At 38.9% G+C, this 26023-nt stretch overlaps 1 protein-coding gene across 27 annotated transcripts in view; it reads right to left on the reverse strand.

The window, feature by feature from the left end:
* ABL2 (ABL proto-oncogene 2, non-receptor tyrosine kinase) overlaps positions 1-26023 on the reverse strand; it is a 131832-nt gene that overhangs the window by 28713 nt on the left and 77096 nt on the right. For 17 of the 27 annotated variants that reach the window (XR_014816346.1, XR_014816348.1, XR_014816345.1 and 14 more), the window contains exons 2-8: positions 13893-13955; positions 12160-12330; positions 7660-7955; positions 4260-4532; positions 2905-2989; positions 1536-1713; positions 746-930 (exon numbers count right to left, since the gene is read on the reverse strand). Coding sequence is in view for 6 of the 27 variants with exons in the window: in XM_003482731.5 (XP_003482779.3) it covers positions 746-930; positions 1536-1713; positions 2905-2989; positions 4260-4532; positions 7660-7955; positions 12160-12330; positions 13893-13955 (1251 nt within the window). In the remaining 21 variants the exon portion in view is untranslated. Of the gene's footprint in view, positions 1-745; positions 931-1535; positions 1714-2904; positions 2990-4259; positions 4533-7659; positions 7956-12159; positions 12331-13892; positions 13956-19311; positions 19454-26023 lie in introns of those variants that run through there. The other 10 variants (XR_014816350.1, XR_014816351.1, XR_014816335.1 and 7 more) reach the window with 2 other exon arrangements.

Genomic DNA, 26023 nt, shown 5'->3' on the forward strand with positions numbered 1-26023 from the left:
GATAATGTAAGAAGCCTGGGGCATAATCATCTATTCTTAGAGCAATTTATGATCTATTTCATAAAAGTTTCACAATTTTTAAGTCAGCTAATACTAGAGGAGTAATATAAAAATGGACTCAACTTAAAATCAGATAAAAATCACACTTGTAAAAAGAATTTCCTTGATTTTGTCACAAGTTATTCCTGAAATTGATATTTCTGATAAACAAGACCAAGAAAAAACAAAAAACAAAACCAAGAATTCTACAAGTATTTCTATTGGTCCACAATCCAAATTTCCTGACTTGTTCTATTTCCTGAGCCTCTGCTAAATCACATTGCTTTTCAGGGCAACAAAAACAAGATCAGTTACACAGACAAATTCTAGATGAAACTTCATCATGCCTTCCTTGAAAAGAGTTTGCTACTCTGTGTCACAGTGCTCTAGAAACAAGCAATAAAGCCTAATGTGGACAACAGGGAGCTTCATAGAGAGAGGATCATTGTTACTCCAGTGCAGTATAATACCTAGATTGTGAGTGCTCCGCAGGCAGAGACTTTTTTCTTTAACTTTCTTCTTTATAATTTCTTTCTATGGTAAGTGCCTAGCAGATACTAAGTATTTAATAAGTGCTTGCTTAATGACTAAAAGAAGGATGAATGTAAAGACAGAAGACATGATTATATAAAAGATAAGCTCTAAAGAATTTAGTATTTATTTATAAAGAAAATAACACACAGGAAAATGTTCCTTTCACTCTTACCCCAGACATCAGATTTAATTGAGAAGGTGTTGTAGGCAAGACTCTCTGGTGCTGTCCATTTAATAGGAAATTTGGCTCCAGCATGAGCAGTATAGGTGTCTCCAGTCATCAATCTACTTAAGCCAAAGTCAGCCACTTTTACCACATGGTTTTCTCCCACGAGGCAGTTACGAGCTGCAAGATCTCTGTGGGAAAGAGAACTCTAAAATGTGATTCCATACAGGTGGTTGTAGAAAAAGATCATGAATGCTCTATTATCAGTTCCCTTACAGTTTGATAAGTGCTGACAGATATGGTAGTATTTTATGAAAATTACTAAGATGGTAGAAAGCCACTAATTATACATCACTTGTAGAATCCCCATCAAGAGGGAGTTATGTGATGCCAGAATAAAGCAGGCTTCAGAAAAGGGGTTCCTATTCACAAATACTTGGGATAGGCTTCAGAAGTGAGCAACAGATGCTCTTCTACACAGCTGTAAGTTCATTACTAGGACAGAAAGCTATTTTTAAAATTAAGCCACTAGATGGGGCAAAAGGATCTTGGATATAGTCCTGGGCAAAGTAAAGAGCTTTCTCTTCTGAGAATAACAAAGGCCTCGCATCAATACTTTAATCAGAGAACAGGAGGGTTTATAAATTGGCAATGTCATTACAATGGTGCCTGTAAAAGAGAAAATTCCTGAGTCATCTGAAAATTTTTGCTAAAATTCTCACATTCTTTCTTTTATTTGCATGTCAATCAAGAGAGCTTCATGGTTAATCATAAGCAATAACCAGGTTTTACACACCTATGGATGAAATTCTTCTTTTCTAAATACTCCATTGCAGAAGAAATCTGAGTGGCCATGTAAAGCAGTACAACTGCAGTTACCTCTTCTCGGTTGCATTCTCGGAGATAATCAAGCAGGTTCCCATAAGGCATGTACTCAGTCACAATGTAAAATGGTGGCTCCAAAGTACATACACCTGATAGTTCAAATACAGCTTGTTTTATTAGTATATATTCACACACTGCAAACCACTTTGGCAAGAAAAACTGACAATTTTTTAATGGCTACATCCATGGCATATAGAAGTTCCTGGACCAGGGACTGAATCTGCACCACAGCTGCAGCAACTCTAGATCCTTTAACCCACTGCGCAATGCCAGGAGCAGACTCTCACCTCCTCGGTGACCTGAGCTGCTGCAATCAGATTCCTAACCCACTGTGCCACAGCAGGAACTTCAAGAATAATTGACAATTTTTAAAGTCTAGTTCAGCAGTAATCTTTTCCCGTCTTGCCATCATATTCCCTAAAAATGATATAAGCTAGTTGATAAGGGACTCTGTTCTCATTCTATCATTCTCTGGAAATTCATATCCATTTTGAGTAAGTGCCTATTTGGCAAAAGCAGAGTTGCTTGTTCTAATTCCACACGGGGTCAGGACTACCAACACATCTAGAGTTCTGTACATGCCTACGTAATCCCCATCCTCAACTGCATGCTGCCCATGTTTACCTAAAAGTAACAGCAACTGTGCATGTGGTAAAGCCTGTATGTGAGCCCGGTCTGTAATAATACTTTGTAAAAAGATTCTGACTATTTCCACAATCAAGGATTCCACTAACACATGGCAGATAACTTATCAAGAACCAAAAGAATCTATTTCCTTTGGGATGGTTTGGCTCAATTTGAACATCCAAAGAAACTGACCCTATTTTTTAAAAAGCAACGGTTTTAGTCAACGGTTTTTCTGTGACCCAAACACGTAAGATAGCAGTCTATTGATGGCACTTTCTGCTTGTAAAGGCAAACTGATGGATGGTCACAATTTTTAATCTGTTTATTTTCAGCAGTCCTTTGCTTAGTATCTCTTTATTTTGTAAAACTATTTTGTGACCGTTTTTGGTTTAGTATCACTTGGAATGATTTTGAACTTTGGATCCAGGGCAATTACCACAGGCTGTGCAGTTTCATATATACTGCAATCAATCCAGGTTACTGCTTCTTGGGTAATTTTTAAATACAGAGACTACTGATTAAAGTCATTTAAAGAAGTAGATTTGTACTGGGAGCTTCCACCCACAGTGATTCAAAAGAAGGATTTGGAGTTAATAGGGGGTTGGGGGACAAGCATCTTTGAGGAAAGTTATGGTTCAGGAAAGCTCCCTTACCTAATAGTTGTACCAGATTAGGATGCTTGATTTCTTTCATCACTGCAGCTTCTTTTAGGAATTCCTCCACCTCCATAGTATCCTCCTAGAAAGGTGGAAAGATAAGAAAGAAAAAGAGGGCAGGGACAAGCCCCCATCTTAATCATTTGAGTCAACTCACAATCCTAAAATTTCAGAAAAGGGAATATCTTTTGACTATTTCAGCATTTACTTCAGGAAGTTTTATCACAACATAATATCCTCCAAGAAAAATGTCTACTTAAATTTATTCATTATTTTAAACTATACAAAATTTTGTGGGGTGGAGTAAAAGTCATCAATCATGTCCTATCACAACTGAAAGGTACAGAACAGTCAGCTGTCTTCCTAACAAATTCCTTAAGGAGCAAGGCATGTTTGCAAGACTGAATATTGTTTCACACACTCAGAAAAAGCACTCAATAAATACTTGCTAAAAAAACAAAAACAGACTACTATTGATAGGTGAAGAGCAGTCCTTACAAGTGACATGACAAAGCTATTGAGGCATATGAAAGAATCTTGAGAGAATGGAGTGAGTGACAAAATGTATAATTTGATACCAGGATGCTTAAAGGAGAGAAAGGGTAGCATCAGGAAAAAGATATCTGTGAACATTAAGAACAAGAAGTGGTCGGAGTTCCCGTGGTGGCTCAGCGGTTAATGAACCTGACTAGGTACCTATGAGGACGCGGCTCATGATCCCTGGCCTCGCTCAATGGGTTAAGGATCCAGCATTGCCATGAGCTGTGGTGTAGGTTGCAGACGAAGCTCGGATCCCGCGTTGCTGTGGCGTAGGCCGGTGGCTTCAGCTCTGACTGGACCCCTAGCCTGGGAACTTCCATATGCCGCAGGTGCAGCCCTGAAGAGACAAAAAAATAAGAACAACAACAAAAAAACAACAACCAAGAAGTGGTCTAATCTCAGGGATAAGGGAGGAAATAGCAGCAGAGAGAAAAAGGACAGAATAAGAAAGAGAGATCCCATCATTCTCTCACAGTGCATGAAGAATTGTGTCCAGCAGGGGTTGTTCTGAGGAAGTAAAACAGTTTGTTCTGTTTTTACAACTTACAACATGCATCTAACCTCCCACTAAGATCTACATCAACAGCCTCCAGAGACAAACCTTCTCCATCTGTGGGTTTCACTGCATTGCAGTGAATAAGTTGCCCCCGCATTGTCAGCAACAGCACCCGTGGTTAATCATCACAGTTTGCTGATGTGCTTGGCACCCGTGGGTGGAAAGCCCCGAAGTTAAAGAAAGGCATGCTGCTATTTCCAAGTGATTCAGCACACAAGAAAAAGATGCCTGAGAACTGTAATTCTCAGCAACCCACCTTCAGCGTTTTCACAGCAACAGTAAGGCTGTATTTCTTCCAGACGCCAACGTAAACCTCTCCATACTGACCACCCCCAAGTTTGTGCTTCATGGTAATATCTGTTCGTTCCATTTCCCATTTGTCATGGATGGGGGACACACCATACACGGTAGGCTTATTACACTTGGGTGCTGGGTAGTGTAGTGTTGTCACGAGCCCATCAGCCACTGTTGAGTGATGGTGAACAAGCTCGGCCAAGGTGCTAAAGCGGCTCTCAGCAGTTACATACACCTGATGAGGAGAATAGAGAAAAGCTACACCAACCAAAAAGGAGTCATTATTTCACGGATCTCAAGATAAGATGATAAGGCATTATCTTCTTGAGGTAAATTTAGGAATTAAACCATGATGGCAAAGGGGAAACAGAACTCCAGTTTAATCTCATTTAAACCACTCTTCCTATGATTCCTAAAGTAGTTCTAGTCTTGAGGGTGGGCAGGGGGAGTGAAGCTTCCAAAACCTCTCTCTTGATCATCAACATCACTGGCCTTCAAATATTTTTAAGCAAAAAAAGGACTAAAAAACCTGAATATATAAGATAAAAGAAGAGACGCATTGATTAAAATAGCTAAGAGGGGACTGGCTTCCTATAAAAGTTTATGAAATACCACCTCAGAATCTGGCTTAGAACATAATTTGAAAACCATCGATTTCCTTTTTTTTTTGATAGTGCAAGGGCATTCAAACATTTTCTCATTTTTATTTCATTAAGATATGCTTTTGCGTGTCTAGGTCATTTAAAAAAAAAAAGGCCACAATTTTATCTCAGAGAGTTGCTAACAAAACAGTTAATTTATGATAGGCAGTAAGAAGTATAAAATTAGATAGCAAGCACCCGTTGGGCCTTATCTCCTAAGTGAGTTTATTTTTTCACAAAAGGAACTTCTAGTATATACAGAAGAGTGTACAATAAACAGAGAATTGATGATTTTTTATTAAGTGAACTTACCCAAGTAAACAGCTCCCACACAGAGGATTATAGTACTACCAGCACCCCAGAAGGCTCTCTTGTGCCCTCCCCCCTGCTATTTACCCCATGTGCTGACTTCTAACACCTTAGATTAGCTCTGTCTGCTTGTGAACCCCACCTATACAAATGATATGGTTTGTAGAGGTATGCTACACAATCAGAAAAAACTATGACCCACCAACTGCCTGCTTTTGTTAATAAAACTTTATTGGGATACAGACACACTCATTTGTTAATGCATTGTCTGTGGCTGCTTTCTCATTATTGCAGTTCATCTGAGTAATGACAGAGAAGGTATGGCTATGAGCCTCAAGTATTTACTGTCTGGCCCTCTAGAAAAACTTGCTGACCCCTGCCAAAGGTGAATCTATGGAAGGGGTTAGTGATTGTCAGGGGATGAGGGGAGGGTGAATTACTACTAATGGGTATAGGTTTCTTTGTGGGCTCATTAAAATGTTCTGCAGTTAGACAGTGGTAGTAGTTGGACAACCAGTGAATATGTTAAAAACCACTAAATTGTCCACTTGAAATTGTGAATTTTGTGGTATGATATATGAACTTTATCACAATTTTAAACAGCTGAGTGAGGAGTTCCTGTCATGGCACAACATAAATGAATCCAACTAGGAACCATGAGGTTTCGCGTTCTATCCCTGGCCTCACTCAGTGGGTTAAGGATCCGGCATTGCTGTGAGCTATGGGGTATGTCACAGACGCACCTGTAATCTGTTTTGCTGTGGCGAAGGCCAACAGCTACAGCTCTGATTGGACCCCTAGTCTGGGAACCTTCATAAGCCGCAGATGCAGCCCTAAAAAGAAAAATAAATTAATACATAATAAAAAGTTGAGTGAAAGAAAGCTGACACAAAACAATACCTATGGTGTGATTCCATTTGTTGCTGTCTCTGATGCCGTTTTGTGAATATACCACAATTTATTAGTTCATTCTACTGCTGTTGACAGCTGGGTACTTCTAGTTTCTGGCCACTACAACAGTACTGATATGAATATTCTACTTTTTTTGGCCACAACTGCAGCATGTGGAAGTTCCCAGGCCACGTATCAAACCCACACCATAGCAGTGGCCCGAACCATAGCAGTAATAATGCTGGATCCTTAACCACTAGGCCACCAGGGAACTCCTGATATAACATTCTCATACTTGTCTTCTGTACACATAAGCACTTGTTTCTATTGGGTGTACAACCAGAAGTCGATCTGCTGAGTCTCTTACACATCATCACTTATCTGATTCTATTTGGTTTCATCACAAGACAACATGTCTGTAAGGTGATGCAAAAGAAAAAGAAAATTAATAATTTACCATTTCCTACTTTTTATCAGCCATTATGTTTTACGGAAATTATCTCACTTGATCCTCACAAGAATCCAATAAAATGGGATGGGAAGCCAAGGCCTAAGTAAGGTCACAATGTTAATAAATGATGGAGTTACCCAGCACACCGGATTTAATTGCTCTAGAGCCTGTGCTTTTCCCCTACTACACACATCACCAAGAGGGAAAGAATGGAAGAATGGATTCAATCTACATTTACTGTTCAAAAGAACTGACATGAGCCTATGCTTTACCAATTACAAAGTAAAACAGTTCTATTCTTATACAGCCATTCTTATAATGGCTAGTCTTTCCAACATGTAAACTGCTAGGTGACTAAATGATCTATATATTTGAACATACATTTAATGAACAACATCAGTCTCAGAAGCCTGATTTCTTACCCTGTAAACTTTCTGGTAGAGATTATTATAATTCTCAAAGGCACAAGGTTTAACTTATAAAATCTACACAATGTATCGGATGTCTATGTGCACATTTGTGTACTGGTGATGATGAGAACAGCTAACTCATACCCCTCTTTCTCTTTCCTTCATTCTTTATGTTCAAACACAGCTCACCATTGAACTATTAACAGTACTGTTTTTCATTTCCATTACCATATCCTTTTGAAAACAGTTAAGCTCTCTAACATGCCAAATTCACATCGGTGATTATTTTATTTCATGTCAGACATAAAAACTATTTTCTTGGAGTTCCCGTCGTGGCTCAGTGGTTAACAAATCCAACTAGGAACCATGGGGTTGGGGGTTCAATCCCTGGCCTTGCTCAGTGGGTTAAGGATCCAGCGTTGCCGTGAGCTGTGGCGTGGTTTGCAGATGCGGTTTGGATCCCGAGTTGCTGTGGCTCTGGTGTAGGCCGGTGGCTACAGCTCTGATTCAACCCCTAGCCTGGGAACCTCCATATGCCACAGAAGTGGCCCAAGAAATGGCAAAAAGACCAAAAAGAAATTTTTTTTTCTTTAGTCATTCTGAATATTGTTTCTAAAGAATGGCCAGTCCATACTAGAGGTGGCTGCCAGCCAGTCTTACCTTGCCATCTGTGGTGGTATTGATCCTGTAGTGATATACACGCCCCTCGTACCTGAGCGAGATTGATAGCTGCCCGGGGCTGCTCTCACTTTCTCGCACCAGGAAGCTGCCATTGATCAGACTGCTGAGTAGGTACTCTGCTGCGCTGCGGGACACAGGCCCATGGTACCAGGAATGTTTTTCCAGGCTGTTCACTGGGGTGATGTAATTGCTTGGCACCCAGCCTTGGCCATTCTTAGAGCGAACTTCACTCCACTCACCATTCTGGTTGTAACCAAGGACTCGTAGCTTTTCTCCTGGCCAAGAGGTCATCACAGAGTGAAAGAGATGTTAAGATTTTATTTCAACAGAAGCAATCTACCATCAAACTTTAAACTCACTAAAAAATGAATCAAGGAGTTCCTGTTGTGGCTCAGCAGTAACAATCCTGACTAGTACCCAAGAGGACCCAGGTTTAATCCCTGGCTTGGTAGGTTAAGGATCCAGCATTGCCGTGAGCTGTGGTATAGGTCACAGATTCGGTTCAGATACAGCGTTGCTGTGGCTGTGGTATAGGCCAGCAGCTAGAGCTGATTCGACCCCTAGCCTGGGAACTTTCCTATGCCACACCTAAGACCCTAAAAAAATAAAGAATCAAGAACTTCTATGCCAACAAAATTTTTAAAAATAATGAAAACAAACTTGGCTGTCATCATAGCTTGGTTGGTATCTTTAGTTTGTTGCTTAAACAAAAGAAGCATAGTTAGTTACCTACAGGTTTTCACACCATGGGGAACCTCCATGTATGTAACTAAGGTAGCAAAGATAGAATTACTCAAATGTCTGGAAAACGACACAGTCTCACCCTTCAAAAAATAAAATTCATTTTTTCCTCAAAATAGTCTGTCAAGGAATGAATCTTATATATGGTTCAATGAGTAGCAACAATCAAGGATCAGGGATAAGACATGTGAAATACAAAGTTACCTCTAAATTTTAGTTGGCATCAAGGTTACAAAATCATCAACGTAAAAAAAACAGACAGGAGTTGCTGTCGTGGCTCAGCAGAAATGAATCTGACTAGCATCCATAAGAACGCAGGTGCAGCCACTGGCCTCACTCAGTGGGTTAAGGATCTGGTGTTGCCGTGAGCTGTGGTGTAGGTCACAGTCGCAACTTCGAATCTGGCACTGCTGTGGCACTGGTGTAGGCCAGCAGCTGCAGCTCCAATTTGACCCCTGGCCTGGGAACTGCCATATGCCGCAGGTGTGGCCCTAAAAAGATAGATAAGTAAATAAATAAAGTTGCACACATCGACTTTAGATTCCCTTAAACGTACATCCTGCCCCTATACTTGCAGCGCAAACAAGACAGGGGAGATAAAAGAGATATCACTTGTAATAAATGCTAATTTAAAGAATCCTAAGGTGTTAGGCCCCCATATCTGAGAGAGGCAAGCTTCCTTAGAGAGTTCACATCCACTTCTGAGTGGCAGGAGGAAGAAAGCCAGATCAATCAAAAGCACATGGCCCAGTAGTTATCAGGCAAAGACTGTTGAGGAAAAACTCAAATATTATTCTGGCAGCCATCTAACTTTTTTCAGTGGTCTACAGAAATGTTTACCATGGGATAACTTTGAATTATCCCTGATTATCTCACCCAAGACCCCTGGATGTGAGACATTCAATGAGCAAAAACGTAAGTACATGCACATGCTTATGTGTGTGAGTGTCTGTGTGTACAGGTAGATAGGAGTGTCTGTGCAAGTGTGTTGATAAATATTCCCAATCATACCTGCAGGGAAGAAAAATCTTAGTGCTACTAGAAAAGCTAAGTAAGACATGTTGGTCTAATCCTCCAAGAGAATGGGAAGTAGTGGCTAAGTTCCTTACTAAACACATCATTATTGCTTCCTTACAAAGAACTAAAAAGGACAGGTCATCATAATCTGGATAAAACGAAACACCCTAGATTTTCAGTTATTTGTCTTTCCCTTTTTGGCAGGAGGAGAATTTTCCACTCCAGAAGTTTTGAGTACCATGGAAACCGAAATTACTCTACTGCCAGAGGAATCCTGGGACGACTTTGCCTTTTTAATTCAAACAAAATAGCATCTTCGAAGAAGAAACTAAAATAAGTGCTGCTGCTTTATTTTTAATATATTTTCTCATCTTTTAAAATAAAATAGTTTTAGCATGATATCATTTTATATTATTAAGAACCTGGATTAAAAACCTGGCATTTCATAGGTTTTGAGAGAAATCACTGCTGGCCTTAAGATAAAGGTAATCCCACTTCTGGAGCTGCATACTAGTGGTTGCCATAACTGGTAAATGATGAATCAATGTTTCCTTAGTGACTGAGTTACCCTGGAAAATACTGACATGAAAATTACCTCTAGGAAAGAATATTCTGAGTCATCACTTCCCAACTCCTCTACTGAAGCATCTAAAGGTAAAAGAGTGTGTTGTAGCCCAGAGACTATCTACCACTGAAGACTATCTGCCTCTGAAGTCCCTTATTTTATCCTAAAACTGTGTGTAAAATTTTACCTCCAATGCATAGAACACACTCTTCCACACACATGCAAACACCATCACCATTCTGCCACCTGCACCTCTCCCCCACCCCCACAACTACCCAAAATCGTTAAGTAAACTGACACCAGAAGATAAGTTTACTTTTCCTGCACCTCTGAAATCTCCTGGCACATGTATACACACCATTAAACCCACGTTGGGATGCCCTATACCCCAGTTTGAGAAATTCAGTTTTAAGGATTTCTGCTTTTGCTGAATCTGGCTGGATTTTAAAAAATGATATATATAAAAATTTTATTTAAGGGTAACATTGCTTGAGTAGAGACCTGTCTTCTCAATGTGGTATATCTACTCCCATTTTAATAACTTATTCTGAACTTTACAAATAAAAAATATGTCTGACAAATAATCACCTATGTTACAATTTCATTTAGTAAAAAATTATGCGGAAACATGTTATTTCCCAGTAGAAAGCTTTCATGAGATCAGCAATCCAACTGACGTATACAACGAGAATGTTCCACACTCCTATTTCTTTCTCATGAAACTTCCACATCTTCTGTCCTTGTTCAAAAAACCAATAATGGGAGTTCCCTTCATGGCTCAGCAGAAAGCAATCTGACTAGTATCCATGAGGACGCAGGTACAATCCCTGGCCTCACTCAGTGGGTTAAGGATCTGGTGTTGCTGTGAGCTGTGGTGTAGGTCGCAGATGAGGCTTGCATCTGGCATTGTTGTGGCTGTGGTGTAGGCCGGCAGCTACAGCACTGATTCGATCCCTAGCCTGGGACTCTCCATATGCCATGGGTGTGGCCCTAAAACAAGACCAAAAAAAAAAAGAAAAAAAAGGATGATTTCACCTGGTCATGCTCTTAATGTTCCCTCTCACAAGAATTTACTACTGAAATGAACTACTTACTCTCCTAAGAGTGTAACTATAATAGATACCCTTCCTACTAGAGATTTCACTGACCCAAATAAACACAAATGAGAGATAAGTTGTCTAAGGTCAGTGCCACTCAAAAGCAGGTCCACAAAAAGATAAGAATGTGCCAGAATGTGAATCAGTGGACTACTTTCTCCATGCTCAAAGTCTTGTTCCAAAAAAGAAAATGTCAGCTTAAGTAAATAATAGTGTACTTGGCAATGCAGTTTGGGGTGCAAGTTTTTTGTTTGTTTTAGGGGTAGGGGTCAAACTGGAACTGCAGCTGCTGGCCTACACCACAGCAACACCAGACCTGAGCCATGTCTGTGACCTACATCACGGCTCACAGCAACGACAGATCCTTAACCAACTGAGCAAGGCCAGGGATCAAACCTGCATCCTCCTGGATACGAGTTGGGTTCGTTACCACTGAGCCACAACAGAACTCCTGGGTACAAGTTCTTAATCTCAGCACAGACTAGTAACCAACAGTTCTCAGACAGGCAGGCAGTACAGGAACAACACTCTGAGTACCACTGGGGTCTGGCAACATGACTCCTCTTAGTTAGCCGGAGCTGAGTGAGAAGAGGGGTACATGGAGTTCTCCTGCAGCACAGCCAGTTAAGGATCTGGCACTGCCCCTGCAGTGGCTTGGGTCACTACTATGGCACAGGTTTGATCCCTGGTTGGGGGACTTCCACTTGTTGAGAGCGCAGCAAAAAAAAAAAAAAAAAAAAAGGAGAATTAGACGTGAACAGTGAGCCTTACCTTGTGGCAGATGAATACTGGCATATTACACAGAATTCTGAGAATGAGTAAACTTTATATATTGGGTGGTGTTTTTTCTAAAGCAATTTATCTCATTTTATCCTTAATAAAGACCCTATAAAGTAGATTAACCCATGCACAGGTTAAAAAGAAAAAGACAATGAACCAAAAGTATCTGGGCCCAAATTGCCTGGCTAATTTTAGTCAGAGGCAGAATCTAGACTAGAACTCTTTATTTCTTAACCACTAATAAAAAGTCAAGTGAGAGGATGTTACACAGAAGCTCACCTTTAGTGATACTAAGTGTGTTATCACCACTTGCTACAAAATCATAAAGTGCAACAAAGAGATTGGGGTCACTCTCAGTGGCTCCAAGCAAGTTCTCCTTAGAGCTCCACCTGATGGCTTCGTTCAGGGCTTGGGGTTCAACATCACAACCATAGGGGCGGTGCAAGGCTTCTGAAAGACATTAAAAAAAAAAAAACCAGTTCACAGTAAGTCCAAGAGTTGGAAATTCATTTGAATTCAGTGCATACACAATATTTAAGCTGCCTGCAGTTACTGATGGCTCCAGGGTGGAACAAAACTGTACACACAGTTGTAGAGTCATGAAGAATGAGCAAATGGCACTATCTCTTAGGCAGGAAAGAAGTCTACTTGTTGAAAATACAACAAGATAGAGAAAAGAACACAAAATGAGCATTTAGTTGTGATTTACATGCATTAATCAAAATCAGAAATAAATAAATAGGAAAAGCAGTTTCCTCAAAATGAAAAAAGAAATCTCAAAAAGAAATGGCAATTTGTTTTATAAAACACACAAGATATTTGTCTAGGTGATGGCGATTTTAAGAAGGGATAGTTCTACTTTATAAGTCCTCCCAAGATATTCTTCTTTCCTTACTCTCTCCATATATAACAAACTGTAGCAAAGAACAGATTTTAAGGAATATGTTCAGATTGCATTAATCCAGACCCTCCATTTAGATTAGAAATTATAGAAATGTTTTTATTTTTATTTTGCAGACACCACCCCCACCTCCACAGCATATGGAAGTTCCTGGGCCAGGGATCTCCAGAAATAGTGCTTTTAGGGAAAAAAAATCCCAAAATTACCTATTTATCCATGGTTTAATACGAAATATTCTTGGCATCCCAAAATGCCTTTGTGTTATCATGCACTGTCTGACATAACAGCTTTCAATTGTTAATTATTTTAATGAAAAAAGACTTTTACTTTTTTTCCTAGATGGTATATTTTTGTAAAATATCTGTAACTTAATTAGGGCTCTAGACAATACTGAAAGCAACAGATATGATTTATTGAGTTTCTATCATACATAATGGTTGAAGTCTTGGAAGACCCAGATTCTTCCTCAAGGCTTTATGGTCCTAAATTTAGTCATACTACATAAACATGTGATCCCTATACCAACCTAGTTAAAGATCACCTGCTTCTCATAGCTCTGGAGGTTTATACAAAAAAATACAATGCTCTTCCAGCAGCAATTTTCTTTCTTTCTTTTTTTTTTTTTCGCTGGGGGTTTAGGGCTGCCCACGGTATATGGAGGTTCCCAGGCTAGGGGTCCAATCGGAGCTCTAGCTGCCGGCCCACACCACAGCCACAGCAACACCAGATCCCAGCCGCACCTGCAACCCACACCACAGCTCATGGCAACGCTGGATCCCCAACCCACTGAGTGAGGCCAGGGATCAAAGCCAAAACCTCGTGGTTCCTAGTGTGATTTGATTCTGCTGCACCAAGATGGGAACTCCAGCAGCAATTTTCTTAATCACCAAAAACTTTTTAGTGGCTATCTGCCACTATTCAACTGCCTATGTCATATAACAATATTTTTCTAGTATGTCTCTCTCTTCTTCCACTCACTTTAAATTTAAACTTGGTTTTATCATATATGAAGAAAAAAACTTTGAACTGGGGATTCATCTCTTTCCCAATCCATTCCCTTCTCTCCATTTCTACTGCCAATGCCTTAGTTCAGATGCCCATCGTCTCTCACCTGGACTACTGCCTCCAGTCTTGTCTCCCTCAAATCCATCCTCCACACAGCTGGCAAAGTGATCTATTTTAAAACAAAAATTTGACCATGTCACTCTTCTTAAGATTCTTCAACAGTCACCATCAAGCTAAAATCTCTTCAATATGGCCTTCGAGGTCTCCAGCTTCACCTCTTCCGAACACCACACCTCTAATTTTAAGCCTGAATATATAATATACAATGATGCTTCCTAGGTTTTTACCTTTGTTGCGGAGTCCTGCCTACCTCAAATGTGAGTTTTTTTGGACTGGCTGACTTCTATTCACTTTATAACACTTGACTCCAATATAACCTCCCCTTGGAAGCCTCACATGCTCCCCCTCTCTGTGCTCTCAAAAGCATTACATTTTCTGCATTAATACCTCCTACCTTTATCTTTATAATACACTTATTTTGTTTCCCCAACGTCACAATGTGCTCCTTGACATAAGAACTGTCTTTTTTCTAGCAGGAGTCACAGAGTATTATTCAATAATTGCTGACTGAATGAATGACCAAATTACACAAAAATATAGGTGAGAGGAAACATGTCTTTTAAATTTAAAACAGCATTAACCAATGTTTTTTAAATGGCCTCAAAATTATCTACGTGATAAAGACAGAAATTCCTTTTGTAGGTTGGATGTTCTCCTAACAGTTTACTTCATCACATTCCTTCTACCTACCTCTTAAAAGGAATTTTTTAAATTTCACAGCTAATTAAATTATTGTACATTAAGAATGTTAGAACAAACCTAAACACATATCCACATGTCCTGAAGAGTTAATCTGAAACAGATATCTTGCTCCTCGCTTAAATACAGAATTGTAGCAATTAGAAACAGTTTATTATAAACTGAGGTAACGAATTAGCATCACCAAAATACTGGTCACATGTATTATGTTTTTCTTTGTTCTAATGAAAAATCATCTGCTCTAGCAGAATTTGCATTGGGCTACTTCCTTAAATGAAAAGAACTGCCAAAAAGAAGTACAGAGAGTATTCTAAATTTTTTTTTAGATTCTATATTGAATATCACATGATCCACAATAATAAATGTTTCTTGCCAGTGATACTGTTCACACACTACAATGTTTTATAATTATTTCTCAGCTTAACGATTATCAAACAGTTTAAGTATATTTCCTTCTTTTTAGGTAAAAGAAAGTCCCCCTTGTTTGAAATTAGAAGAGAACAAAAATCAACAACAACAAAAAAAATCAAGGATAATAAGAACTCTTGTGCTACAAAGTCAGAAACAGTAATTAAGCAGACACTGAAGCCAACTCTTAAACCCTATCAGGCCCCCAAACAGCAAACAACATACATTTCTACCTTACTTTGTGAAACCCAATATATTAAACATTTAAGATTTACAAAACTAATAATTTCAGTGAACATCTACTAAACACTAGGCACCACATTGGGCTTCAGAATACAAAGATTTAAAAAAATCACTAAAATATCATTATTTAGACTTACTATCAAAAAAAAAAAAAAAACAAACAAACAAACAAACTAGTCTCAGAGTTCCCGTCGTGGCGGAGCAGAAACGAATGAGACTAAGAACCATGACATTGCGGGTTCGATCTCTGGCCTCGCTCAGTGGTTTGAGCATCTGTCGTTGCTGTGAGCTGTGGTGTAGGCCGGCTGCTGCAGCTCCAGTTAGACCCCTAGCATGGGAACCTCCATATGCCACGGTGCAGCCCTAAAAAAAGACAAAAAAAAAACCAAAAACAACAATAAAAAAAACCACAAAAAAACCTAGTCTCCATTCTTGCCCCTAAATCTGCTCCTCCCACAGAATTTTCCACCTCTGTTAATGGCAATTTCATCTTTTCAGTTGCCCAGACCAAAAACCTTGAAAGTTTTTAAGTACAAGTGATAAATAAGTTCTGGTGATCCAGTATATAACTGACTGATTATAGTTAATAACATTGTATTATAAATTTTAAAGTCACTAAGAGACTGGATGGAAACTGGTCTCACCACAAAAAAAATGGTAATTATGTGACATGATGCAGGTATTAGCTGATGCTACAGTGGTAATCATCTTGCAATATGACTATGCACCAAACAAACACATGCACCATTATACCTTAAATTATACAATGTTATATGTCAATTCCATCAATACAGGTGGTGGGAAAGAGACCAAAAAAACCTAAGAATCATTCACAACTCCTTTTTTGCTCTCAAATACAATATCCAATCCATCAGGAAGGCCTATTGGCGCTGTATCCAAAAATCCATCTGGAATCTATCATTTTGTCACCCCCTCTGATACTACTACCCAGTCACCACCATCATCGCTCACCTAGATTAAATTTTCACTAGCTTCTTAACTTATCTCCATGCTTCTATCTTTGCTTCTATTGTCCATTCTCAACACATGAGGCAGCTTTTAAAGCATAAATCAGATTGCTTTACTCCTCTGCTCAAAATTCTCTGACAGTTCCCTAGCTTAGAGTAACAGCTAAAGTTCTTGTGAGGTCCTTACTGTAAGGCCAGTTGCAACCTGCCTTGCCCAAGTCTTCTTCCTACTAATCCTCCCCTACTTTACCTCTTTCTGAGGACTCGCTTCCCTGCTGTTACTTGAACAGGCAGGCACACTCCTACGACCTCAGGACCTTTGGACTGGCTTTTCTTTTTCCATCCACCTAAAACATTCTTCCCCAAGATATTCACATGAGGAAGATTTCTTGTGGTGCAGTAGGTTAAGGATCCAGTGTTGTCACTGCTTGTGTTACTGCTGTGGCACGGGTTTGATCCCTGGCCCAGAAACTTACACATGCTGCAGGTGCTGCCAAATAAAAGAACAAAGATATCCACATGACACCTCACTCAAATGTTATCCTCTTGGTATGCATGCCCTGGCCATCCTATTTTAAAATTCATCTATTCCTGACAATACTTCCACATTCCCATGTCTTCTTTCCTAATTTATTTCTCTGCACCATTCTTATTACCACAAAATATAAAATACTTAATTATTATAATCACACAAGTTATTACCTCATTTGCCCCACCAAGGTATTAGTTTTATAAGGATAGGGAGTTTTGTTTGTTTTCCAGCCCTTCCCAGGCCAGGGATTGAATCCAAGCTGGAACTGCAACCTACACCACAGCTACAGCCAACACTGGATCCTTAACCCACTGCACCGGGCTAGGGATCAAACCAGCTACTCCATAAAGACAAGCCCGATCGTTAACCCACTATGCCTCAGTGGGAATTCTGAGAACAGGCACTTTTTTTTTTTACTTTGGTCTTTTTAGGGCTACACCCACAGTATAAAGTTCCCAGGTCAGGGGTCAAACCAGAGCTGCCAGCCTACACCACGGCCATGCCAGATCCAAGCTGCATCTGCAACCTACACTGCAGCTCACAGCAACACCAAGCCCTTACCCTACTGGAGCAAGGCCAGGGATCAAACTCAAATCCTCCGGGATACCAGTCAGGTTCTTACCACTGAGCCACAAAAGGAAGTCTTGAGCACAGGCACTTTTTCTGTCTTTTAGGGCCGCATCTGCAGCATATGGAGGTTCCCAGGCTAGGGGTCAAATTGGAGCTGTAGCTGCCAGCCTACACCACAACCACAGCAACGCCAATCTGAGCCGAGTCTGCAACCTACACCACAGTTCATGGCAATTTAACGAAAGATACTTAACCCACGCGAGGCCAGGGATCAAACCTGTGTCCTCATGGATGCTAGCTGGGTTTGTTAACCACTGAGCCACAAGAGGAACTCCCAAGAACAGGTACTTTTGTCCACTCTCTTCACTGATAAATTCCAAGCACCCAGTACAGTTAAGAGGCTCTCAAAAATGATTTGTTGAGTAAATGAATCAAGCATGCTGCTGTACTCACAGAGGATACTATGAGAGCGACAGAACAGAAAACAAAACTCTAGAGTCAGAAAAAGTTTCAGAGAATAGAAAGCATTTAAAGTGGATGAGCAGGAATTCGGCACTGATGGAAGTACACTCACAGAGGTCAAAATGCAAGGACATGTCTATGACGTGATTCACCTACACTGGAGAGGAACTCCATCAAGGTCAAAGGCAGATTTTTAGAACCACAACTTGGAAAAAAATCCTTTTTATTCCCAAATCCCCTTCTGCCCGACTCTGATTTTACAGTCTTTTTGGTCAAGTCAAAAGACTGTATTTCCGTCCTTTCTTCTGTCTTCCCACTCATTCTTTTGTTCTCGCAGAACTAAGGGTCAATTTCCTGTACAATCCGCCTGCACAGGATATCCACTAACACCACCATCCTACCCACCAGCACCTAACAAAAGGGGAAATTTTTCAAAGACAAGAAACAAACATCCTAACATTTTTCTGAGGCCAAGAAACAACATGCATTAAGTTATAAAGAGTTAAAGAACTAAATGAGGGAGAACAAGTTAAGGAATGAAGACAAAAAGAGGGAGTGGGAAGCAGAGAGGAAGGAAATGCCACACTGTCACCAGTGGGTCTAGTTTATGCCACTTTCCTCATCAGCTTAAGACAAATCTGGATGATTCAGATGTACTACATCCGCCCAAATGCAAGTGTGTAGGTTGGGAATGATTTATTTTTGAACAATGTGAAGTGACTGCTATATATAAACTACCTTAGACAGCAAGTTATCATTCATTAATTCCTATTACAGAGATAGATCATGGATTTAAGATGAGACAACAGAAGACTCTAGTTTTTACTTATAGAATAGGACCCAGGTAGCAGAAATACATTATGACTATTAAATACTAGTCTTAATACTTTTTTCTACAGATACACTTGTAGGATACACTAGGAGTAAGGTAAAACACAGAAATAGCACCTTGTACAAAATTATCAGGATTAAAGTTAAAATCTAGAATAAAACTCAAACTCAAATTCAGAGATAATTCCTCAAGTTAAAGCTTAATTTTATTAAAAATACTTTTCACTAATCATTCAGTAACTCTGATCAGTTTAAGTAGAAATTTTTCAGGTAATAATTGGAAAAATTAATATACAAAATTTCAGCTTAGGCATTTCAAAGTATTTTTACTTATCTTGCCAGAATTCTACTTTATCTGACTGCATGTTCTCTAAGAAGTTAATACTTTTTAATACCTCTTTTTAAAACTATGTAAGGATAAATCATTCAATTGTTCTTAATACCGAGCCATCTGTATCTTAATACTACAAAATATTACACATTATTTATGTTTTCATTCCAGAGCTACTTACTAAGGCCCTAGAAAGAAACACAAGGGGGAAAAAAAAATGAAGAAGAAAAAAAGCTTGAAACTTCACTGGCCAAGAATAAAGGTAATGACAGTAGGTTAGACTGATTTTTGTGAGCTCTCCATTCATGCTTGATTGCTCTGATTATCTCCCCTCCCCCAAACTATCCCCTCTATACCATACCTGTCAAGTTGGGCAGAGCAGCTTCTGAGGCCCCACCGTACAGGCAGCAAAGGGATGTGTCCTGATCTCTGCCATAATTATTAGGTGGAAGCAGTACTGTCCCAAGGACCATTCCTCTGCCCAGAAGCACCAAAGTCTAACTGTTCTACGTCAAGAGGAAGTCCTGGAATTCCTCTCCCTGACAAGCAATACCACATGCATATGACACTTACTCATGTACTCAGTGGCCGAAGGGAACCAATGGAAGGGAAAGCGTTTGCAAGTCCCAAAGTGGGTGGAGAGTTACCTAAACAAAACGTCTAGTAATTAGCAAAATACTGAGTCAGAACGGAGTTACTTCAAAACCTCTGGAATACTTTGAAAAAATAAACAAGTGAAAACCAACACACATGAGTGACAAATAGTAAAATATGTAGAGTTTAGGACATGCAGATGGGAGTTCATTCCTAAGTAATGATGAAGTGAGACTGTAGGAAAAAGTTTCCTTGGAGAAAATCTGTTTATAATAAAACACCAAACACACTTTTAAAAAATAGGAAACGCCTAACAAGACTCATCTTTTATGTGACTTAAATTATTTCAAGAAACCACAAATCTAAAGTCCAATAAATAGTTACAATCTGATTCATAAACACAGAAGCCAGGAGATGACAGGCTTCAGTACAATTTTGGCTATATAGCTTAAAAAGGTTAAAACATGGCATGATAGTGTGGAAAAACTTTTGAATGTTAAAACTTTTAAAAATGAAGGGCTAATCTTCATTAATATATAGGAACAAAGATAAATTTAAGAATCTGAAAATGAGAGTAATATAAGAATTAAGCTAGTAAAATTTATAAATGACTTTAGTGGTAAAGCTACTACAATAATACAAGAATATTTGTTACTGTATAGGTAATAAAACTCATTGATTCAATAATTATTAAGTACATACTATATACCAGCCAGGTCCCAGATCAATAAAGGTAACAGGGTAAAATTACAGAAAGCAGGACTGAAATAGCCTTCAATAAAGATGTTACAAAATTTAATGTAACCTTTAAAAAAAATCACTTTGATGTAGATAATTATTAACAGCTTTTTTAAAAAAAGAAAGCTTATATAAGTTCCCCTGTGGCTCAGTGGGTTAAGGACCTAGCATGGCCCAAGTCTGATCCCTGGCCTGGGAACTTCCAGATGCTGCAGGTATGGCAAAAAACAAAACAAACAAAGCTTATGCACTCAAAGAAATAGACTTTCATGAAGCCTGCACTCTTAATATCATGGGGAAAGAGTTAAGTTAAATGACTAATGAGTTAATTCAATTAATGACTCAGAATTTCAAGTACCGGTTGAATTTCTCCCTCCCTAAATTATAAAAACATAAAAGGGGACAGAGGATTTCCCATCGTGGCTCAGTGGTTAACGAATCCAACTAGGAACCAGGAGGTTGAGGTTCGATCCCTGGCCTCGATCAGTGAGTTAAGGATCTGGCATTGCCGTGAGCTGCGGTGTAGGTCACAGACGTGGCTCAGATCCCACGTTGCTGTGGCTGTGGCATAGGCCGTCAGCTACAGCTCCAATTAGACCCCTAGCTTGGGAACCTCCCTATGCCACCGGTGTGGGCCTAGAAAAGACAAAAATAAAAATAAAAAATAAAAATAAAAGGGGACAGAGCTCCATAATTCATGTTCTATACACGTCTATATTCTATACCATATGATTTTAATTTACATTACTACTTAATCAGTAAATCTGCTATTTATATTACCAATTATTAATAACTACATTTTCAGGTGTTTTTTGTTTTTACTGTGCCCACAGCACACAGAGCTTCCTCAACCAGGGACTGAACCCAAGCCACAGCAGAGACAACTCCAAATATTTAACTATTAGGTCACCAGGAACTCCAATACTTACATTTTCACATGCTCCTATACTGTAATCAGGAGCACAGAGGGGATGAACAAGTGAACAGACTATGGTTACAGACATACAACGGAGTATTTTTCAACCATAATAAGGAATGAAATTTTGATATATACTACTACATAGATGGGTTTTGAAAACATTATGCTAAGTGAAATAAGTTAGACAGATAAATATTGTACAGTTCCATTTACAAGAAATATTTAGGAGTTCCCATCGTGGCACAGTGGCTAACGAATCCAACTAGGAACCATGAGGTTGCAGGTTCGATCCCTGGCCTTGCTCAGTGGGTTGAGGATCTGGCGTTGCTGTGAGCTGTGGTGTAGGTCGCAGACACAGCTCAGATCATGCGTTGCTGTGGCTCTGGCATAGGCCAGTGGCTACAGCTCCGACTAGACCCCTAGCCTGGGAACCTCCATATGCCGTGGGAAGCGGCCCTAGAAAAGGCAAAAAGATCAAAAAAGAAAAAAAGAAAGAAATATTTAGAGGTTCTTACAGTTCTGGAATTCTAGTTCTACAAATGGGTGGTTACACACCATTGTGAATGTACTTAAGGCTACTAAACTATATACTTTAAAATAGTTTACAAGATAAGTTACACATATTTTACCGTAAAAAATTATTATTTTTAAAATAAAAATATCTCCAAAAAACTCTGTTACATGGGTTACATCTATCACTATTTACCATATTTGAAATTAAAGCTGACTGTAATAATATTAATTTTAAAACAATAAAGTCATATGTTAGCACATTTTTCTTTTTAATTACTACTCTTGGGAGTTTCCTGACGGCACAGTGGATTAAGGATCTGGCATTGTCACTGCTGTGGCTTGGGCCACTGCTGTGGCACAGGTTCACTCCCTGGCCCAGGAACTTCTGCATGCTGTGGGCATGCGTGCGCGCGCACACGCGCACACACGCACACACACACACGCACACAATCTTGAAAAGAGAATTTTTAAAAATTTTAAAAGAAAAAGAAGAAATAAGAGTAACACTTTCATTTTTTGCAAACCTCTTTAATATCTGGCTTACAAGATAGTTGAATCTTCATTCTGCATTTCATTTGCTGTGATGTTATTCATGTTGAAGTACATGAAAATCTTATTTCACATAGATATGCAGAAATAAAAGGAAGGGATTTTTTAAAAATTTTATTATAGTTGGAGTTCCCATCGTGGCTCAGTGGTTAACGAATCCGACTAGGAACCATGAGGTTGCGGGTTTGATCCCTGGCCTTGCTCAGTGGGTTAAGGATCTGGCGTTGCCGTGAGCTGTGGTGTAGGCTGCAGACGCGGCTCGGATCCTGAGTTGCTGTGGCTCTGGCGTAGGCCAGTGGCTACAGCTCCGACCCCTAGCCTGGGAACTTCCATATGCCGCAGGAGCAGCCCTAGAAATGGCAAAAAGGACAAAAAAAAAAAAAAAAAAGTTATTATAGTTGATTTACAGTGTTCTGTCGATTTCTGCTGTACAGCGAAGTGACCCAGTCATACATACATATATTATAAATGTTCCATCACAAGTGACTAGATATAGCTCCCTCTGCTATACAATAGGATCCCAATGTTTATGCACTTCAAAGGCAATAGTTTGCATCTACTAACCCCAGACTCCCAGTCTATTCCACTCCCTCCCTCTCCCCCTTGGCAACCATAAGTCTGTTCCTCATGTCCATGAGTTTGTTTCTTTTCTGTAGACAGATTCATTTGTGCCATATATTAGATTCCAGATACAAGTGCTATCATATGGTATTTGTCTTTCTCTTTTTGACTTACTTCAATTAGTTCATGAGAGTCTCTAGTTCCATCCATGTTGCTGCAAATGGCATTATTTTCTTTTTTATGGCTGAATAGTATTCTTTGTGTATATATACCACATCTTCTTAAAGGAAGGGTTATTTTAACATTCTTTCAGATTATTAGGGATATTCTTCTTTGGTACCATACCAAAAGTCAACAAGCAGTGGTTTTTTAAAGGTTAACTGTAAAGTGAAATCTAAAACCACACAGATAAAATTTCATAATCTGTCAAAATAAACTCTGTTGGTTTATCCTGAACTTGGAAAGAGTTTATCTTGTACTTCGAATTTTGTTTACATGTATTGTTGTGTGTGTTTTTTCTGTTTTGTTTTGTTTTTTGTCTTTTTGCCTTTTCTAGGGTTGCTCCCACGGCATATGGAGGTTTCCAGGCTAGAGGTCAAATCGGAGCTGTAGCCGCTGGCCTACACCAGAGCCACAGCAACACATGATCTGAGCCGTGTCTGCGACCTACACCACAGCTCACAGCAATGCCGGATCCTTAACCCACTGAGCAAGGCCAGAGATCGAACCTGCAACCTCATGGTTCCTAGTCAGATTTGTTAACCACTGCGCCACGATGGGAACTCCGACATGTATTGTTTTTTTAAGTTATCTAGAAATACAGATTCATTAAATGTTGATATAATTCATTATATAATTTTGATACATCATATTCATCACTATTAACCTTATCTGCAAAGTATTAAGTACTAGGAAGTTGTCATGTTCACAATCGTGGTTATTAATTTTAAGAAATTCTAATTTTTGCTTAAGAGCTCAAATTTTATCATTTCCAGCAATTATTGTTCTTTCAAGTAGCAAACTTATTTCATTTGTTTTGAAGAAAATGTCTGCCAAATCCCAATTCTGAGGAGTCTGCCATTCAATCTTTCAAGTAAAAATAGTGCTCCTCTGAAAAAAGCTGCCAGTTGAGCTCAAAACACAAAACACACATAAGCTCTCTCTAAAAACCACAGTGTTTTGATAAAAGCAGAAATGCTTTATGCATATTTCCTATTTTGTCACATGGAATACTAAAAAGGTATGTATCTAAGAACCAAGATTTTTATGAACTTAATTATTTTTACTGCTTTATCAAGGAAATTCTTAAGTAAAACTGACTTTTTTTTTTGGACTTTTTAGGGTCACACTTGTACCATATGGAAGTTCCCAGACTAGGGATTGAATCGGAGCTGCAGCTGCTGGCCTGTGCCACAGTCACAGCCACACAGGATCTGAACCACGTACGCTATCTACACCACAGCTCATGGTAAGGCTGGATCCTTAGTCCATTGAACGAGGCCAGGGATCAAAGTCACATCCTCAAGATACTAGTTAGGTTCTTAATCCACTGAGCCACAATGGCAACTCCAAAACTGATCTTTTTTTTTTTTTTTTTAACTGAAAGTATGTGCAGTGACAAATCCAAAAACTACTAGGTACAGTTTAGTGCCACTACCTTGATTTCTATTAAAGGCAGAAACAGTTTTACCAACAGTGCTTTGGTGTCATAAGTGTAAATAACAACACAGGGGCTTGTTGAACACTATCAAATTTTGAGAACTACTGATACTAGGGTATGCCCTGAAGTTAATCTCTTTTATTTTATTTTCAATCTTTAAGCTTTGATTTTTCAATTTTACTTCATTACATAAAACAGTTACATGGTTCCAAAACTAAACCTACAGAATGAGGCATACTCTCTTCTTTACCCTATTCACTCTTTTCTTAGAGGTAATCTAAATTTCTATGATTTACTCTTACATTGTTTTAATATAAATGGACACATATCCTCTCCCTTTTTCTTAAACAGGATATTTCACACTCTTTCTCCACTTCGCTCTTCTCATTTAACATATACCTGTAAGATCACTCCACCAGAGCACAAAGAAATACTTCTCTTTCTATGTACAGCTGCATAATATTTCATGTCATCAAGACACTCTTATTAAACAAGGACAATTTAGAATAAATAGTAAGACTTTATTCTAGACCATGAATGTGAAAAAATGTCAATTAAATTTAAATTGTCCATTCAAGTTAGAGAAAAACTAATCAGTGCTGTTTCTGTGTTCAAGTCCTATTTCGGCAAACAGACATTTCCACTTATGTAATAAACTTACACCAACAAATCAACATAAACTTTTTGTTAAAGCATGCTGACCTCCCCCTGAATTGCACTGTACAGAACTGAGTAAAACATCCCTAAAAAAGTCCTCAATAACTCAACATTTCTCTACAAAACCAAATTCAGACAATAATTAAATTTCTATTTATAATTTGTGGGTAAGAAAAGAACAGTTACAATAATGATAGGACATTCAGAAGCACCCTTACATTAAGTACTGCTTGCCTGTAAGTCACACAGCTCAAAGGAAAATGTAGAAGGAAAAAACCTACACAACTCCCACAGTACAAATCAGGCAAGGTTCAGAAAAGTCAAAGTCATTAAAGGCAGAGAAAGGATGTACAAAACAGCTCTGTGGGAAATGAAATTAAAATGATGACAGTACCTGAATTAGAAAACTACAAAAATCAAGACACTATAAAAGTAGAATACAAAAAAACACTTTTGTGATTTTACATTGCTTTAAATTATCTAAACCATCTAATACTACCTTTAGAGAATAAAATGAAAAAGTACACAAGAAAAACTAAAACCAAAAAGTGATGAAAGCCAAAGACTAAACTCAACAAAATTATTAGTATGACATGTTTTCTTTTTAAATTGTTTTCAGATTATAAAAGCAATATATACTCATTACAGAAAATCTGGGAACTGTGTATAAATAGACAACAACAACACACTACCCACTTCTACATCCTCACTAAATTATTAAAATAATATTGGCCCTTTCTATCTGCATCATGTTTCATTCATTCAGCCAATATTTACTGAGTGGCTACCATGTGCAAAGCACTTTTCCAAGCAGGATATATCAGGTACTAGGCAAGAAATAAAGTCTCTAAGAGATAAAGATAACAAGCTCAAGTAGGGTGG

This window comes from Sus scrofa, chromosome 9 (assembly GCF_054392235.1).
Source record: "Sus scrofa isolate SSC_HxYL_T2T_F1_AM1 chromosome 9, Sscrofa_HxYL_maternal_Yorkshire_Landrace_v2.0, whole genome shotgun sequence".
Taxonomy (NCBI): domain Eukaryota; kingdom Metazoa; phylum Chordata; class Mammalia; order Artiodactyla; family Suidae; genus Sus; species Sus scrofa.